Source organism: Chroicocephalus ridibundus, chromosome 6 (genome assembly GCF_963924245.1).
Source record: "Chroicocephalus ridibundus chromosome 6, bChrRid1.1, whole genome shotgun sequence".
Taxonomy (NCBI): Eukaryota; Metazoa; Chordata; class Aves; order Charadriiformes; family Laridae; genus Chroicocephalus; species Chroicocephalus ridibundus.
This window is the reverse complement of record NC_086289.1, coordinates 27,670,111-27,689,773: the sequence shown is the minus strand read 5'-3', so window position 1 is coordinate 27,689,773 and position 19,663 is coordinate 27,670,111. Positions and strand designations below refer to the sequence as shown.

Below are 19,663 nucleotides of genomic sequence, written 5' to 3'. Positions count from 1 at the left end.
AGCAGGAAAAGAAGTTCTGTTCTCCACAGCAGGCTCATGCAAGTCTGCTCCACCTGCAGTGTTCTGCCCCATTACACCTCCTTTGCAGACACGCAGGACGCCTGATGCTTTTCATTTGTGATAAACCTTGCAGTTAGCAGGACACAACTGGACTGCCAAGTCTCTGCTAAATGAACTCTGCACATAAGTGAAAACACGTACAGCCCAGAAAGCCAACCGCATTCTGGGCTCAATCAAAAGCAGCGTGGCCAGGTCGAGGGAGATGATTCTGTCCCTCCCTCGCTCTGGTGGGACCCCACCTGGAGTACTGGGTCCAGCTCTGTGGCCCCCAACATAGGAAAGACATGGACCTGTTGTAGTGGGTCCAGAGGAGGGCCACAAAAATTATGAGAGGGCTGGAGCACCTCTCTTAGGAGGACAGGCTGAGAGAGATGGGGTTGTTCAGCCTGAAGAAGAAAAGGCTCTGGGGAGACCTTATAGTGGCCTTTCAGTACTTAAAGGGGGCCTACAGGAAAGATGGTGAGGGACTCTTTATCAGGGAGTGTAGCGATAGGACAAGGGGTAATGGTTTTAGACTAAAAGAGATCTAGACTAAATAGAAGCAATACATTTTTTACAATGAGGGTGGTGAAACCCTGGCGCAGGTTGCCCATAGAGGTGGTAGAGGTGGTTTCCATCCCTGGGAACATTGACGGCTGGGTTGGACGGGGCTGTGAGCAACCTGATCTAGCTGCAGGTGTCCCTGTTTACTTCAGGGGAGTTGGACTAGATGACCTTTAAAGGTTCCTTCCAACCCAATACGTTCTATGATATTCTGTCTGCTTGCTCTGCTCTTTCAGCTTTCCAGATGGAAATACGATGTCTACTAAGACACTTCTAAAAAGGATATACGGTTTTGTACAGATTACTTTAAGGCAGTAAGTTACCAAAACTAAATAGCAGTTATCTATAGTACTGCAGGCTACTCTTGTTAAAAATTATAGCTCTTGAATGTGGAAAAATAGCTCCTATTCTTTAAAAACAAACAAAAAACCCACAGAAAACCCAACCCAAACAACCAAACAAAAAACCCCAACCCCCAAGGGTGGTTCTAGTAGTTGTGCACCTGTAATTTTGAGGTTCCTCGTATTATAAACCAAGTTATTCTAATGACAGTTAAAGTAACGCAACCCTGTAACACACTATGACAGAATCACGCAAGGACAGTCCCTATACGAGGAACAGTAAACCTTCAATCCCGCCCGAGTTCTTTGTTGTCAATAAAATAGCAACTAAAAGTGACTTCATCAGTGACATTCACGGAATCGTCACAAAGCTGTCAATCAAGTCACTGCCCTGACTACAACGTTCAGGGCAGAACTATGACGTACAATTAGAGACAACTGAGAAATCCTAGATGAACGCTGTTTTTCAGGCACACACTCGAGACCTGTACTTCCTTCCCATTCACTGGAAGGACATCACGGCTACATGTAGCAAGTTGAGAGTTTTGAGACAGCAATTCCGCAGTTGGCGGTGGTGCAGGGATGACCACAGCATGTACCATGCTTTGTAACTGCAGAAACCACATTAGGCTATGCCGAAGGGTCCATCTTGTCCCGAATCCCGTCTCAAAGGAATCTTTAAGGAAGAGTGAAAACAGGGGAGGGGTGTGTTACAGGCCAGCACACTTTCACCCTCCTACCGCTTCCACTTCACAGAACTTCCCGGGTTAGACGTGACTTTGGTATATAGTAATTTTTTCTTTTATTTTTTGTGTACTTATCTGCTCATTAGACCTCTCTTAACTCTTAGCATCAGCAGCTAATGAATGGGAAGCTGCCCTTCCACAGGCCTGCTGCCCCTTGCATCAAGAATCTTCGTTTTGAATATTGCTCCCATTAGCTTCATCTAATGTGCCCTACGTCTTGTACCGGAGGAGACAAATTGATTCTCATCCATCTCTGTCATACTGCACATGATTTTAGACTTGCATCTTTTCTCCTCTCAGTCATTTCTTTTCAAGACTGAAAAGTCACAGCCAATTCTATTATTATTTATAAGAAAGCTTTTCCATGCCTTCAGGATCATCTTTATTGCCCTACTCCGAGCTGTTTCCACTTCTATGGATTTTTGAGGTAATGGGATCTTTGCACAGTATCCAAGATAGGTGTGAACAATGACTTTATACATACAGTGCCATGCCTGTGTTTTCTATTCCTTTACTAATAATCTAAAGGTGATTTTTATTATTTTTTTTAATAGTAGGTAAATCAGTAGGTATTTTCTAGTTACCTTGTCATATCCTCTTAGCTTCAAGTCAGTTGGGGGGAAATGATAACCTCCCTTAATCTAGTTGTCAATGTGCTTATTCTCTAGTGATCATGAAAAACCTCACACTTTTTAATGTTGTTCTAATTGCAGTAGCCATTAGAAGCCCAAGCCAAAATTATGCATACCTATAACAACAGAGAGTTCTGGCCCTGAAGGATTTATTAAACAAGACAAAAGATGAGCAAAGGAAAATATCATCATATTTCACACTTGGGAAACGCCAGCGGAACAGCTTGGAACTGTTTTGCTACAGGTTCACAGGCGTCTCTGGTGGAGCAAACAGTGCAGTTTTCCTCATTTGCAGGTCTTGGTGAGAAGGCAAAATAACTCACTTTCTTTCACAGTGGTGATTATTTTATTTGGGAATATGGACTGAATTATTATCTCTAGGCTTACGCAATAAAGCTACTAGATCACTTGCTATGGTCTACTCCTGCAGAGTCAGATGAATTAAAACTCACGCAGGCAGTATGACTAGGAAGTTGTGAGTTACAGAGGTCACTCTCCAAGAAGGACAGAAAAAATGCTCCAAAGACCACCCTAGACCACTAGTGAATGCGGCTTAGAGCTAGGGTCAGCAACCTGAAATGATTTTAGAGGAGCTTTGAACACATCTGTTTGAAGATACATTCATTGTTGAAATTCTGACACGTCTGGCTAGGAGATAAGTACATTTGGCTAGAAAACGAGTGCACCTGGCATCCCTGCGCTATCGAAGATAGGGAACAGGATGTGGTGGCACAGACGAAAGTCAAGATAGAATCTTCAGCAGAGCTGCCGGGGAGATGGGTACCTGCCCTACGGATCTCATCATTCTCTGTCCCTTCCCCCAATCTCCAAAGACAACACAGAAGTTACAGACAGATGAACAGGGAGGACGCTTTTGATAAAAGTTTCTAAATAGGTATTTCTAGAAACACACCTATTAAAGGACCCTTCTTATGTCCTAGCAGAGAAATTCCTGCACAGGAAAAAGAACCTTAAATGATACAATAACAGCATTTCATATTGATGCATTGCTTACAACTTAAAAGTCTTCATAAACAAGACTATGAAGTAACCGAGTGAGTATTACCACCATTGTGCCAAGACAGACAGGAAACAACAACTGCAGTTAAGTGACTCTTCTAAAGAAACAGAAGGAATAAACGCTTGAAATGTGATGTAACTTTGGGGATTTTGATCCAAAGGGGCTTGAAATGCTGTTACCTCCTGGCAGGTAGATGTTGCACTGGTAAAAAGGTAATACGCATTCCTGATTCTAACTGTCCAACTGCGTGCCTGCTTGTTTGGGACACAGTAATGTAGGTTAATTGTATTTTCAGTCTTGGATTGCTTGGATTGATCTTGGCAGCTGTGGCAAGATCCCATTTTGCAACCTGCCAACTGCAAGAATGAAAATACATGCAACTCATCTTTGTCTGTGGCACACCCTGATATGCTCTTCATGGGGCTGTATGCTTAGACCATGCAGATAAAAACTCAAATATAGACCGGAGCAATCTACTATTAAGTGGATTTCACATGAACATCACTTGATATTCTGTGGTACGGGGAATTCCCATGGTACTGATTTTGACATTGATTTTAAGAACCCGTGCACATCTGGGACCTGGTTATCTCAAGGCCTCTGCTAATCTGGACCGTTAGTAGAGGGAGAGGTCACACAGGGACTCCGCTTGATTTTAAGTGGGGAGAGCAGGAATTTGCAGTGGGCATTCCCACCCTCCACCTGGATGTGCTGCACTTCAAAACAGCCTAACTTTGTCTTCGGGGTTTTGGCTAAGCTGGAAGATGAGTTGAGAGCTGGCAAGGATTTCTGTGATCTATTATCTGTGATATGCATTTATTTATGAATGGGGACTAGAGTGGGGGAGATGGTGAAAGACCTTTCCATTATACTAAGCGATTGCAGTGTGGAATTAAATCGTACAGGAGCTCAAAGGGCATAGAGTAGCCACACAGGTACATTTACAGATAAAAAGAAAAAATGCTAATAAATATTTCCCCCGATCAAGGTTTCCTCTTAGGAACTTGTAGTAACCCAGCTCGCAACGTGAACCTTCTCTCCAGCACACACTGTACATAAAGGAGGAGTTTCCCCACATGACTTCATACTAATTACCTACAAATAGTCATACAAGAAAAACCTCAATCCACTCATGCTCCTTACAGCCGTGATTAGCATTTTCGTTTCAGAAGTTCTGAGTGACATTGCTTGCTCGGAATTCATTACTCAGTCTCCCTGCATAATGTATGGAAACTCACTGCTAATAAGTCAGATTACACAGCGCCTTTACACAGTGCCCAGGCCACCTCGCAGCTGCCCAGAGATTGTCAGTGCACCCCTACAGCTGGTCCATGAACGTTTATGGATAGATCACAACAGCCTGGCGAGGCACATAGGACATTTTAAATGCATGGTTTTAGGCTACGGGAAAAACGCAGCTGTTACTCCCAGTGGACTCCCAAAGCTTCCAGACGTCTAGATAGGTGGTTTGTCTGTGGGTGGGCGGGGAGGTGCTTTGCGTACTTACCAAACAGTATTAAGCTACAGCAAAAGTTACGGGAGCCCTTCTATATTCTAAAACACTGAAATTTCAATTATAACAGAACTTGACACTTATAGGGATCAGTTCAGTTTATTTACCTGTGAAGTACCACCTCTGGTCTGAGGAACAAGCAATAAGGTAACAGTACCAGAGATACTTTTAGACTTGATTAGTCATGCTACTTCACCTGTATGAGTAAGATGAATCAGGAGCTTGGGATGATCTTACTGAAAATGGAATTGCTCAGGAGTTATTCATCAGCGGAGACTCTTAGCAGCTCCTTCCCGGGAATGGAAGCCAGCGCCACATTGCCCCCACGCCATCCCGAGAGGCTGCTGCAACACCCACTGGCATGGAAACCCACGTCTGTTCTCTCACCACTGCCAGCTCCTGCCGTGCCTCGTCTTCTCTCCATTGACCAGGTCTCGTTTCTGTGATACAACAAACATAGAACCGATAAAACCAAAACCAGAGGAGTACCGGCACTTCCTATAACCACTGTTAAAAACACAAGAAAATGCAGCCAGGGGAGAGAAAGGGGAAGAATATCACACATTTAACATTTTCAGACTGACAGGGCGGTAATATGGCATTCTAGGTCGAGGTGTATTTTAGAAGTTAATTTAAGTCGCAACTCAAACGGGAAATGGTTGCAGTGTTGACAGAGGCACAGGGCCATGTGGGACCCACAGTCCCATGCAGCACGTCACCGACTGCACCCCAGACTCCTAACTATATGTTTTTTGTTCTCCATCCCTGCTATAGTACTTGGGGGTTTTAAATTATTTTCTCATGGGTTTTTGGTTCAGTTTGGTCCCTTTCCTGATCTTTGCCCCTCCCCAGTATTTAGCGGCTTTCTACACAATTTTCCTTACACTGTCATGTCTTCATGACCTTTCTTCTCTACTCTGTTTCTGAAGAGCTCTGCTTTTAATTGGCTGCCCGGTAAAGCCTTGGGTTTTCCTTCAATTTGTCTTGTGTGAAAATCTGAACGATGACTCTTTGAGTAACAGCTCCCGCTCTACCTTGTGAAAGACGAATTATCCTGTCTGCACTAAACTAATAACTAAACAATAATCATAGTTTTGAGACTTTTTTTTTCAGTTGTACAACTTCACAAAGGGAGTTGGAAGCTAAAAACGATCAGATAGCATCAATCTGAACAAGAATCACCCAGAAATTAAAACCTTGACAGATGTAATGAGACTAAAAAAAATGCCACCAGTTTTCCTAATGAACAATTCTGCTGGAACCAATCTCACAATACGGAATCTCTCTGATTCCTTTCTGCTTTTTTGCAGTTTCACTACAGAAAGGATTGCTTACCATCAGCACGTAACAGCATTACTGCATTAGCTAGCACAGAACGTTATGACATACTTACATGACATAATTGCACGTGACAATCATCTGAATACACAGTGTCCCACCAGCTGAGCTAACGAGTCGTCAGATGCAAATTAACGCGTGTCACATTTACCATCGAAGAACATAATTTTTGGGTAATGAAATGTTTGGTGAAATACTTACACGCCCAGGGCACGCATGTCTGTTAGCATTCAGAGGAGCTGGGAGTCGAGGTTTCCTTAACTTCTGATTCTGCCTCAGTGTCACTCCCGCACATTTTGCCATCGGTTTGGTAGTGGCAGTATGAAAGTAATCCTTCTTCCCAGAGGGACCGTCACGCCTAATTTAGAAAACTGCTAGCCAAATAGGATTTTGTGTGAAGCAACAAATTCTGCATAACTTTATGAATGGGGTTCTTTTTACCAGTCACTAATTGGGACAGCTAATCAGACAGGGACATGGGTATGTCCAAAATTCACTGAATTTGCATGTCTTTAAAATGTACAAAATGTACATTTTGAACAATACAGAAGCAATAAACAAGGAAAAAAATGAGCGTTGATTATAAATTTGAAACATAAGAATAATGGGTGACAATTTGAATAAATTTAAATATGCATTAAAACTCCATTAAGACTTCAGCATTTCATTAAATAAGCGTGGGGTATTTCAATAGCTTTTGCAAACCAAACAAAGAAAAAAAGAAAAGAATACAACCCTAACAACAGTATGAATATTTTAAAAAATATTTTGCTTTTTCCAGTGTTTGACCAGTTAAAATTTATTAAAATTAATGACCTGTCTCCACGCTCACAATAATCGATGTGTTGCTATGTGAACAAGGTGACAAATGAAACTAAATGTTCCAGAATAGTTCAACAAAATCCAAAAAACCAACATCATGAAATGACCATGGGCAAACAGGCAAGTCTAGATTGTAAGATTCAATTACAAAGGTAATTGTTCAAAACTCTGACCTAGGGAAAAACACAATCGGTAATCCCCAAACTCTTAGAATGTCCAATAAAGCCAAAAAAGCAGAGAGAAGCCAGCGTATTTCAAAGCGGTAGACGCTAGTGTTTCTAGAGAAGCTACCTTTACTCTGTGTCACTCAATCTGTTGAGAAATACAGTGAGTTCAGTAACTGGAAAGATACCGGACAAACCAAGCAGACACAGTCAATAAACGGGGGTAAAAGCTTAATCTCTTCTAGGCCACACACTCAGAAAAGAGGAGGTTTTTTAACAGGAGGATAAGACTTAAATAGGAGAAAACCAATTATTACGATTTAGGCAAGGAGTTTCTGGAAATGCAGATGAACTACGTAGCGAACAAACCGGTAAGTCCCTCTGTAGCAAGCTGTACGCTAACGCCCGCAGGAGTCATTGCTGTCTGCGTGCTTTAGAAATAAAATTGCGTAATTGATTAGGTTCCTTGTGGACCATTTTTCTGTTCCCCTGAAAAATTCTCTATACGGATGGAGACGAGATACCTCAGCAGAAGATTTTGGAAGCCTGTCTGATACAAAAAAAAAATCCAGCGTTCCTTTTGGAGAGAACAAACATGAATAGCGCGTTGGCACAATGACAGGCATTAGGAGCAATATCCTACATAGAGTCGGTTGGATTTCGGTGACACAGAAAATGGAAAACTGTAATAAGGTGACATTCTGGTAATAATTCAAAATGTAAAAAAGAAAGGTAACCGTTCGTGACTGGAGGTTCACAATACAGGAAGATTTGCACAGAGAGATAAGCAGATAAGAGGGAAGTGCGTTCCAGTTAAATATACATATGAGTAAAAGACTGGGTAGACAAGTGTAAAAATACATTAATTAACTTTAAGGGGAAACAGAGAAGGATAACAAAGGAGAGCATTATACGTAGCACATCAGGTGAGAGCTGTACAACTGTTTTATATGCTGTTCAGCTTACTTCTTTAAAGGAAAGCAAACAGCTCTACTTACGCACAGGAGTCCCGTCCCCGAACAGAAAACAAGGTGGAGGTCCTTCCTCCAGGTTTCAAGACGTTTTCAGTCTGTTGCTCCTGTAAAAGGCGTGATGAAGCGCATGGCAACATCATCAAAGCACACAGCCGAAAGAACATGATTCAGAGATCCATGCTGATTAGGAAGAGTAAAGAAAAAACGTTGGGAAATAACAGTGTTCTGAAGTTGTTCGACAATTGATAAGGGCGCTGATAAGCAAGGTCACAGGCAGATAGATACTCATGTCGTTGGCTGCCTGGAAGCACACGCCAAGCGCACGATGCACAGAACACACGGCCAGAATGCGGGACGGGAGACACCCACATCATCTGGATACACACGCCATACCTGCCCTGGGGTCCTCAGGTGACGTCTGGGAGACTCTCCGCTTTCAGAATTGTCCTAGCTTCCGCAGGCTTCAAAGTCAGCTTGAAAAACGCACAGTGGTTAAGGATGTCTTGAGCTCTTCATACTTCTCTTCATCTGCACAGTGCCAAAGCGCGTTTGCACAGTGTCTCGCTGACACTTCCTGGGAGCTTCCAGGAAAACAGAACACCAAAAATAAATTATTCATTAATTATTGGCTGGAACGGATAAATATTTTTTCTGTGCTGTAACTCAGTTTTATGACGTTATCCATTGTAATGGGTAGTGCCAGCAAGGAAGGCAGAAGCTGACAGTCAGAAACAAATGATTTTTCCTAATTTTGAGAAAATAAATTTCTATTCTGTATTTTTTAATACGTATCTGTATACATACTTGTGTGTATCTCGATCAACAATAAGGACTCCTGTCCTTGTGGGGCTCTGGAGTAATTGCTGTATCTCAATTACCTACTTGTACAGATACTCATGTTCTGAAACGGTTGGGTCGTTCCTATGTATTTGAATGCATTTCAAAGGCGAGTTCAGACTAAACACTTCCGCAAGTGCATTATACAAATACAGAGATAAGATAACTCAGTAATTCTCTATTAAAACAAGTTCTCAGGTGCAAAGTGACTGGCACCTGCGGCTGTGGCCACGCAGGGGTGCAGGGGAGAGGGCCTGTGCGTGCCACGGCGGGTGTCGACACTACCCTGTGTGGCAGGACTCAGCCCGCTGACAGTTCAAAAGGCAGATAAATTAAGCAGACTCTGTAACTCCAAGGCTGCATTTTGAAACGAACTCCTTCAACTTTAAGGTGGGGATGGATTAAAAAAACGCAGTCACCTCATTGTAGTCATCTTCCAAGGTCACTAATTCCACTTTAATGACAGACCCCAATTGAAAGAAAAATATCAAACTCATGAGAAATTAAAACAAAGCTAACCATCTACCGTGTTGGATTCGACAATAATCCAGCATTAGAGAACACGCATGACGTGTGACAACGCAATGTGACAACCCTCCTTTCCTGTTATTCGTATCATGCAAAGATTTAATTTCAAAGTAACTGTCACTTGTTTAGGTGACAGGCAGTACCCCGCATTCTGAACCGCAGGTCACCGATACCTTGCTTGTCAGGCACTTTTTTCTATGTGATGCCGTGTCTATCAGTAAATCTGTGTTCGTAATCTTTTTTTATTCCGCATCTCTTCCAGGGTGGTTCACACCTTTCCCTTCCTGCGGCGAGTCCTGCTCCCTGGAAAGGGACACCCCGCGCCACCGACTTCCACATCAACGCAGAGCGGGGAGGGCAAAGGGGAAGCTGGTTGTTTCGAAAAGAAACTGAAGATTTACAAAGCAGCTGCCAATTAGCCAGACCTTAATTTTGCAAATTTATTTAGGAAAAAAAAAAATTAACATGAGCAAATGAGAATACTTCAGTGTTACAACAGAGTATATAAATGTCTAGCAATAGTCAAATAATTTGATCTTTAAATACAAAATAACCACATGAACACCTAATATACAGGTTTCATCTGAATACATATTTATTAGATAAATATTAGGCTGTCACATCATCTAACTACATACAGTTTTGCAAGACTAAAAATCACAATTATTTTTTCTGACCAGTTTAAAGTATGAAATGATTGCATTGTACTGTACATACAATGTACAAACAAAGACAATGGCCATTTTTGCATGTTACTTCGGATTGTACTTTTTTTTTTTTTTAATTCCCCTCTGATCGTGATATCAAAAATTGTACAAAGTATGAATTTGGTTACAATTTTTTCGAATCCCCTTATTTTTCTTCATTATTTCTGTAGCACCCTAAAAATACACAGGTGATAGACTAGTACACGTAAGCTAAATATTACATGTAGATAAAACAAAACAAAACAAAGGATCAGAGTATATTACAGAAGTGAAAGTGAAACAAATGCTGAGACTCCACAAACGCTAACAAACAGGATTCATTTTCCACATAAGATGGAGCTTCAAGCTTTTTTTTTTTCCTGCGAAATAAAAACAATGCACATTCCAAGGAAAATGAATGCATTTCTGTTAACATGTCTCTATTTGTCATTTACATATGTACAGCTGTCCCTTGAGTCTCCGCTGCAGACATTGGCGTGTATCTGTCAGTCCTATAATAATGTCTTGGCAGCAGAACTGTAGATCTCTGTGGGTTCTTTCCCAGATGAACTTCCATAGGGAAACAATTAAAAAGTAAACAAACAAACAAAAAAAGAAGAATAAAAATACTACTGGAATTTCATATAATAATTAAGCTTTAAAACAAATGACTGTGATTACCCTATTTGCTAGGTTTTTTTCTCTAAACTTTAATACGGCAGTGAACAGATAAAAAAATAACTAAATTTTCATTTAGAAGCTTTTTCATACTGACTCCACTATACAGTACCTGATTTTAGCTGACAGATGAGTTTTAAAACTGTCTCAAGTGTCCAACATTTGGGTGATGGGTAAAATCGTATTTTCTCTCTTCTGCTTAGAAACCAAACGTTTCTGTAAGCTTAAAAATGTCAACCGTCCACTTTAATTCTCTATTACTGTACAAAGCAGATGCAAACACTGCTCCAAACATATTGCTAATATCTATGGGGCTTTTTTTTCCCTTTATGCTTTCTAACAGGTACTTTTAAATGATACATTTTAAATACTACCAGTTAGCAAAAGGCCAATCCTTAACATACCCGGTTTAAAATACTAATGTTGTGTTTAAGAGAAAAATCATTTCAGGTGACTAACCGGGCTGCTCAGGAATCAATGGAGGGTGGAACATTAAATAGAATCAATTAAAAAAAATATCTGAGCAACCAGTTCCAACTAATAGCGAGAAATCTTTGTTCCCAAACCTATGGCTTAAGAAACTTCCCCTCCCCAAACAAAACCCCCAAACTCAGTTTATCATTAGCCACCCCTGCAAATGACTTCAATACCTATATAAACAATGCAGCAAAAATACAGGGGGAAACTACTACAGTAAAACGGCTACAAAACGCATCGGTAACTGAAGAATAGTCTGTCTTTCCCAGGAATGGTGTGATGGCAGCACCACACCACAACCAGATTACCATGCGTTACACCAAGGTATCTTTAGTATTTTCTGCAGAGATCCTCTACAGGTTGTCAAGCCTACGTGAGAAAAAAGACACTTCTAAGCAGAATAAAATATACTACACTGTTTCCCTCCCCCACCCACCGACATCCCTAAGTGTTACCATGCCCCAGTTCCAGAGACCGGAGCGCCAGAACAGTGATATCAATATGGTACCTTCCCTACTTGCCGCTTGCCTTAGTGCGCCTTTACCTGTTCAGACAGCTGGTCCTAGGTGTTCTGCTCACTCGGGCAAACACACGATCTCCGCCTTTACCAGCCCACGATCACCCACAGTCAATGAACATCGGTCGGTTAGTTGATTATTTTTTTTTTTTGCCCTAGGCAATCACTTATTACTATGTTTCCAGGACAGAGCTGGGCCCTGATTGTCCAGGTACTGCCTGATGTATCAATTCATTCATCACATAAATGGAGATGAAATTTAGGTTAATTTAATCAAAAGAAAAGGGGGGGGGGGGAGAAAAAAAAAAACCAAACAACTCCCTTATTCTGTTAAAGAACCCTCAATTTTCTTTTTTAAAAAAGGACCCATATTTTTCTTCAGACAAGGTATTTAAAAACACCAGCAAAAGTATAACCAGATCATGAAAATGTTGAATATTATCAAAGACAATACTAAAATATTCACAAAGATATTTACAATAGCAATTCTTAAAATAATTGATTTTGCATAATGAACAGCGCCTTTCTTAAAAAAACTTGAAACAGGAAAAATATAAGTGTGGGACCATCTCTACATAATATGTTTGACAGATTCAATACTCCTACTGGAAAATAAAAGAACTAAACCGCCATTTCCTTTAATATCTACAGCAAGGTGCTGCTGACTAGCATATATGTATCATGACGCATGTACAGCAGTAGTGGGAAACGTTAACAAAAAGAGCGAAATAAAAACAAAAACCGCAAAAAATTTACAAATATGACTTTGGTGAGGAAAGCAAATCCAGAGTCGTGAGCACAGAGCATGCCATTTACAGCCTTGCAAACTAAGCACAGAGGGCTAGGAAGCCAGCTAGTCAAACCGACAGGAACAGAATTTCGCCTGGCACTTCAGTTTGAAACGTATTGTGGCGAGCAAACGAAGGGCGTTTGATTGGATTTGGGATGGGGAAGAGGGGTAGGGTCAAATTTGCTGTAGGAACAAAAAGAAACAAAACCGCTAACTGTACAGTGGGCAAAAGCTGAAATGTTGCACCATGAGGGCAAAGTTGGCACACATGCACTTCTTACACAGCTACTGTACATCATTTATAAGAGAGAGAAAGAGAGAGACAAAGAGCACAGAAATGGGCACAGAAGCAATAGGAAGCTCATGCAGGAGCAGCAACCACACGAGAAGCACAGATCACGGGGGCAAGACAGTGCCTGTGGCAGCAGGGTCTCTCGGGGGCAGGAGCAATCTACCGACGGTTACTTATTCTCCCCATGCCCGGTCCTTTGCGAGAAAGAGCTCATCCCGGCAGCCAAAGTTAAAAAACAGAAACTGAAGGAGGAGAAAAGAAAAAGGCTGAATTACCTGTAACAGTCACAAAAACAGAACGCAAAGCAAAACAAAAATGAAGCTGTAAGATGTCTGTCCAATGTCAATGCCCCTTCTCAAGCCGATTATTAAAAATAATTAGGCAGATAGTGATGTTACGCTCCCTCCATCCTGCAACGATCGCCTGGCTGCCTTCAACCCAGCTTGTCTTACTACGTATTGGGCAGTACAGACAGTGACACAAACGCTCGGGGCACCAAAGGCCGCAGGTAACAATGAGGAACAGTTTGCTTTGCATCCCCCCTCCTTCTCTTTTCCATTCCGGATGGCATACATGGCAAAAAGATCTATTACAGCAATCTCAACAGCTGGATATTAACGCAGCCACAAATGGTACTGATTTGAAACCAAAACCGCATAAAAAAGCCCTAAACATTGCAAACACTTAGGATTTTTTTTTCAATTTTTTCTGGGTGTTTCCAATCTGTGTGTTTGGCCAGAGGAGTCCTCTGCAAAGAGGTGGTTAAGATTCCTGCGCTCGCAGAAATACCGACACGCACGGCTGCAGCCTGGAGATTCTCAGGACTCTGTTACTGAAGTCGCATGAGCTAAACGCTGGCTCCCTCTGACAGGCCTGTGTGTCTTCCCTATCTTTGCCACTTGACTGTAGGATTTGTGCTTTTTTTTGAGCTTTGTACGTGTTTTTGTTTTTCCTTTTGTGTGTGGCCAGGGCAATCACTCCAACGCAAACCTGAGGCTGGAGGGGGGCAGAGGGGAGGTGGGGCGGAGGGAGAGACAGTTTCAAAAAAATGGAAGAACACGCATTGGAAGGACACTCTGAGACGGGTCAATTAAAGACAGTTCCATTTTGTTGCCTTTTCTTCCCTTGCCAAGATTCGGTTTTGCCAAGATACTTCACACTATGTTTATCACAGAACTCTCTCTCTAGAGGATGAACAAATGGGGTTTCCAATAGCTGCACAACTGTCTATGCTTCTTTGTCATATGTAGCACGGCGGACTCCGAGATTACGGCATTTGTTATTTTTTTGTGTGTTTTTTTTTTCTCCCGTCACTTTCGCAGTCTTTGAAGCTGACAAAAGCAGTTCTGAGATGAAGAAAGCAGGGAGTGCACCATTAGATCAAGTTGTGAGGTGGTTTTTTTTTTTTTTTCTTCTCTTGTGGAAAAGGAGTGTTAAGATTCCTCGCTGTGCAGCCACACACGTGTGAACAAGTGAAAGGGATGGGAGAATACACATGGTTTCAGTTGTTCTCAAAGAGAGACAGAAGGTCATCATTGCTATTGCTTGGCAAATCAGGAGGATCCAGGTACGAAAGCAGCTCATCTGGATTTGTGAGTTCTGGAAGCAGCTATAAAATATAAAGATAAAAGGAAAATTACAGATAACAGAAACGCAACTGAGGAAAAAAAGGGATTAAACACCACGCATTCCTGGGAACTGGCTTTCATAGGTATATATCCAAATAAATCGGAAGGCAGCGACACAAACCTAATGCCCTAAGATGACGCAATACCCACTTGTTTGTGAAAGTCTGTAGTACTGAGTTTTCACCTGAGAATTACATTACCATCTCAATCGGGGTTTCTCAATCAACCTCCCCACCGCAAACTTCATCAATAAACAAAGTATATTTCCTGGCTAGCGATGCTCACAGGAGCTTCTCGATAAATGCTCATGTTATGCGTCTGTTAGTTTCATATAAAACACTGAATAAAAACTGGAAACGTGCAGTTTGAGTAACGCATATTCGAGCTTTAAGGTAGATCAGCAGAGACTGGTCTATCCGGCTCACACCTGGCAGGGGATGGCCACAGGAAGCCTGCATCCCTACGGAAAGAGCCAGCCCTGTCCCTTCCTCGCCCCTCAGCCGCCCCTGTGAGTCCTCTTCCCTTCTGTGGCAGTGACGGTTTATGGTGGCTGGCAGTACTTACTCCACTACAGCATTACAGGCAACTCCAGACATTTTACAGGGTCAGGGGCGTAATACCCCCTCCAACAGAAGGTGCACTAATCTCCACAACGTTTTAAAGTATCAAAAGGGATAGCTGTGTGGGCTTTATTTATATTTTTATTAATACTATGTTTCAAATAGAATATTTTTTTTCCAACCATCACTGACAGATAACAAGCAAATCATAACTCCTGCGTTGTGTACCACCAATGTTTTCTGCTTTATTCTGCATCTCGCCATGTCCTAGTCAAAAATAAAAGTGTCATTTATAAAAAACAGCAGGGAAGAGTTTGTAATAAACTCCCTTCATATTCAGCGTTGTGTTAAAGCAAAGACAGAAAAATATGGACTGCTTTAACAAACTTAATAGTAGGTATGAGAATTTCATTTTAAGTTGTTCCGTTTTCAAATACTGTAAAACTAAGAGCTTGACTGCATCACATTTAGCGTGCAAATGTTGTATTTGTATGCTTCTACTACTCCTGTGCAAATGCACCTTCATCTTCTAATGTTAAATGGATGAACATATTTTTCAATAAGCTCAACATGAAATGCAGAAAGTAGTTTATTACTTCCTAAGCATTTTGAAAAAAAATGCAATGTCAAGTTTACCTAAACAGAATCTCCCAGAAGGAATGCTTTTCTTAAAATACCACCTCCTTTTATTCATGGTAAAAATGCTGTTGTCACAGCACTAGACTAAAGATGTACGGCTTTTAAATGTTTTTCACCTGCTATCATAATTTTTTATGAATACCTAGTACAGAAGCCCAAAAGAAAACTGCACCCCCATCAAACATGTAGAAAGTAAAAACCAACTGAATTTGTCCTATGATTTTACAACTCAATTCTTAAAAATTGAACATAACGTCTCTGAGACTCATTCTCGTATACAGGGGATTTTTAAAATATATATATATTTTTTTTTTTAGAAAAGTGTAAATTTTAAACAACACAGTATCTCTGAAGACGAAGCCTTCTAAGTTTTGAGGGTGACCCCGGCTTGTCTAAGCCAGAGGGCCCGGGCAGCCCAGCCTCCTCCTGCCCAGCTGCTGGGAAAACCAGAAAGGACGTGCCAGGCGCCGAGGGCGCTGTGCTGGAGCAGAGGTGGGACAGGGGAGCGCCGGGGGCTGCCAGGGCTTGGGGCAGAAGCTACAGGAACACACCAGACTTGGGGGCAGAATTTGTAGAGGTGCACCCAGCGCTCCTGAAGCGAATACTTGAGAGGTCTAGCCAGTCATTTGAGTCTCGTGCCTCTGCTGTCTGAGGTACAAGCGTAGATCCCCTGTTACCTATACGAGGTATATCCCTTAACACAGGTCAAACCTTAGACTGCATCACACTAAAGCCTTGAAGAATTAACGTGGCTGTGTCAGTAGGCAGCGGACCAAGTTGCCCATGGTACAGTCTCCTGTTTGGTCTGTTGCATGGGACTTTATTCAGCCGGGTTCCGCAACACAGCCACTGAAAATTAAACCCATTAGAATAATCCATCTGATCACATTTGAGCTCATAGGTATTTCAAAGAACTATATTCCCGCACTGCACAGCACTTGCCTTCTTGTTTAGCTAAGATGATTGCAGCCTCCCATTAAGAATCCAGCATGCCCCCATCAGTGATAACCATGGTACCGTGATAAAGTACAGGTTTTTCTACTTTGCTTTTCATCGAGGAATAAGTGTCTGACCCGTAACAGCATACTTCATGTTGCTTAAATATTTGAAGAAAAAAATGACATTTTTATTTCACCTATTAATATTGCTCACATGGGGCCCTTAAGGGTTCAGAACTCTAATTGCCACATGAACTATCATTCCTAAAGGACGTGCACGTGACCACGTTGTGTGGAACAGCAGCAGTCAGTCTGGTTCAGGTAGAAGTTACTCCACTGAGCACTGTTCCTGTAATCGGAGCACCCATCCCTCCCCTAACCCCTTCCCTCTGCGAGGCCACCTGCCGGCACAGCGCTGGTGCGTGACAGGGAAGACAAAAGTATACAGCAACCGTAAATACAGATATAAATCCAAGGCACAGAGGTGAACATTCCTCTAAGAAAATTACACTGTGCAGCAGCAGACTTGGGAACAGACAGAAGATACACACACGGGAATGCACGACTCAAAACGAAAATCCAGTCCTAGTGCTAAGGAATTTATATTGTGGGAGGCAGGTGGTTAACCGTGGAGACACCTCACCTAATTCGCTTCCAACTCCACTGAAAAGATGGTAAGAGACAGAAGATTACTTTTGGCCTTCAAACTAGGTTTATCTTTGTTTAGTTGTGAGCTGCCTCCCATAGTGGCTAAGGAGGCAGAAGACGTCCTTGTTTATTTTCCTATGTGGTGTACCGGGAGGAAGAACTCGGTGCTGCTGAGCCACCTGCATGAGCAGGGATGGACGGGCACTGCCTGTTTGTGGCCAGAGGGAGCAGGGACAGTGCCACAGGGTGGGCCAGCACAGATCCCCCTCCCACTGGCCAGGACATGCTGCAGGGCTCAGCGCACAGCTCGCCTGGCGCAGCTCTGCCACAGTCAGAACCACACACAGCTGCGTCCTTCCTCTTATTCAGGTGCTGCGATGGCTTCAGGGTTTAGACGAGCACACGGGAGCCCCCGTCCAGCGACGAGGGGGAAGGGAGGAGATGGCTCCCAGCCCGGTGCATGAACTGTCGTCTGAAAAAATGCCTGCCTTGGTGCTAGGAAGAGGCTATGGCTCACACGCCATGCAGCTGCTCAAACCAGAACCGTGCTCCCAGCAAGCCAGGAGCGCCCTGTCACCACGGCTGCAGCACTTGCGTCCATGTACCAAAGCATGAAAGGATGGCATGTGCTGTGGAAGCAGCTCCCGTCCCCGCACCCTCCCCACCCTCCCGCCGCGATGCAAAGCACACGCTATGGCAGGCAGATGATAGTATGACACAGACTTACATCCAGCGAGGGCTCCGGCATGTCGGGTGCTCCCTGTCCACCAGCCTGACCCTCTAAGGCTGAGGAGGGATTAAAGGTCAGGTCACTGTGTGGATGGTTGCTAGAAGCGGCCGGGGGCGGCTGCCGGGACTGCTGGGTAGGAGGCCCGCTGTGATGTAATGGCTGCCCTGACTGGCTGCTGGGGTGAGGGACGTGCAAACCTTGCTGCATGGAAGTATGGGACTGATCAGTGCTGCCGGGATGAGGGATCTGCGGAGGAGGAAAAAAGCAGGAAAAGAAAGTGAGGCCACAAGGTACAGTGCTCGCGGTGCCTGACTCTGTATCCGCATGTTACAAAAAGAAATAAATTAAAAAAAAAAAGACACACACAACAAAAAAACACCCAAAGAAATAAAAAAAGCGCAATTGGAAAAGAAAGCTCCATATCCCAATGTCGGAGGAAGTGTTTCAGCTTTTTGAAGGGGGAGATAAACATGTTGGATTTGTGCTGTTGGTTTGCTTCCTTGTGATGTGGGAAACTGCGCTTGAAGATGCAAAATAACGAACCCCAAAGAGTAGGGAAGGAGGTTTATGGGTGCTGCTCAGCATTCACAAGGCAGATGCTTTTGCCCTAAAAAGTTCCATGAATGAATGGAGAATTTGTTGAGTAACGACCCCTGCGCCAGGAAACGGCTTAACCCGGAAAATGCATCTATTTCTGCTCAGCTCCCTTACCGGGGCTTCCTGACACCGCTGCCTGTTCGTGTTGCAGCTCATTACCAACATCTTGCAAACACCAGCCCTTCCCCACTCCTCCCATCCTTTTCTTTTCAGAATGCAACACCCCTTTTTAAGGGCTGAAGACTTTCCTCGCTGGCATTCATGGGTTCTGATGGTTGACCAAAACCCAAGGCAGCTGTGCTAGTGAGCTCCCCACCATCAGCAGAGCTGCTGTAGGTGGCTGCATACCTGCTGACTGCAAAGTAAAATGCATTAGCTTAAACTAAGCTAACGATCACGCTTACATTTTGCATTCATGCTGTGGATAAGTTCTCTAGCAAAAGCTTAGTATTTTTTATGTTTTCTGTGGAGAATAAGCTACCAAACCACATGCATCTTCCAAACCCTGTTATGGAAGTGTGAGGGAAAGGTCTTTCTCACATGACAGAGAAGCAACAAAAATGCACAAGCCCAATTCTTCCTTCTGCTGCGCGTCCCATTTAATGCTAGCGGATTCTCTGGGGCTTGACCTTGGTGCCATGAGAAAGAAGTGCCTGAATGCTTCAGAATCAGCTGTCTGATGTCAATTGGGTATATGGAGAAGCAAAAAAATGTAAACATTTTTGAGGAATGCTACATATTGCCACAAAGTGGAGCTGAAATAAAAGAACAGATACATACAACAACAGCATGAAATTCATCCAGCCAAGCCAACGGAAACCAGCAAAATGCTATGTCAGCATTGACCCTTTCATATCATAGTAAACCGCAAGGTTATTTTAACCTGAGTCTTCAGTTTTGGTAAAGCAAAAGGGAGGTTATTACAAACCTTAATTAAAATGTTCCCACAAAATTAAAAAATAAA

At 42.8% G+C, this 19,663-nt stretch overlaps 1 protein-coding gene across 10 annotated transcripts in view; it reads right to left on the bottom strand.

Moving 5' to 3' along the window:
• Positions 1 to 12,014: 12,014 nt before the first annotated feature.
• Positions 12,015 to 19,663, bottom strand: part of ZMIZ1 (zinc finger MIZ-type containing 1) — a 352,580-nt gene continuing 344,931 nt past the window's right edge. For 9 of the 10 annotated variants that reach the window (XM_063339621.1, XM_063339622.1, XM_063339620.1 and 6 more), the window contains 2 exons: positions 18,100 to 18,348; positions 12,015 to 14,568 (listed from right to left, as the gene is read on the bottom strand). In XM_063339621.1, the coding sequence (XP_063195691.1) occupies positions 14,461 to 14,568; positions 18,100 to 18,348 (357 nt within the window). In that variant the 3' untranslated portion in view covers positions 12,015 to 14,460. The remainder of the gene's footprint in view (positions 14,569 to 18,099; positions 18,349 to 19,663) is intronic. The other variant, XM_063339627.1, reaches the window with a different exon arrangement.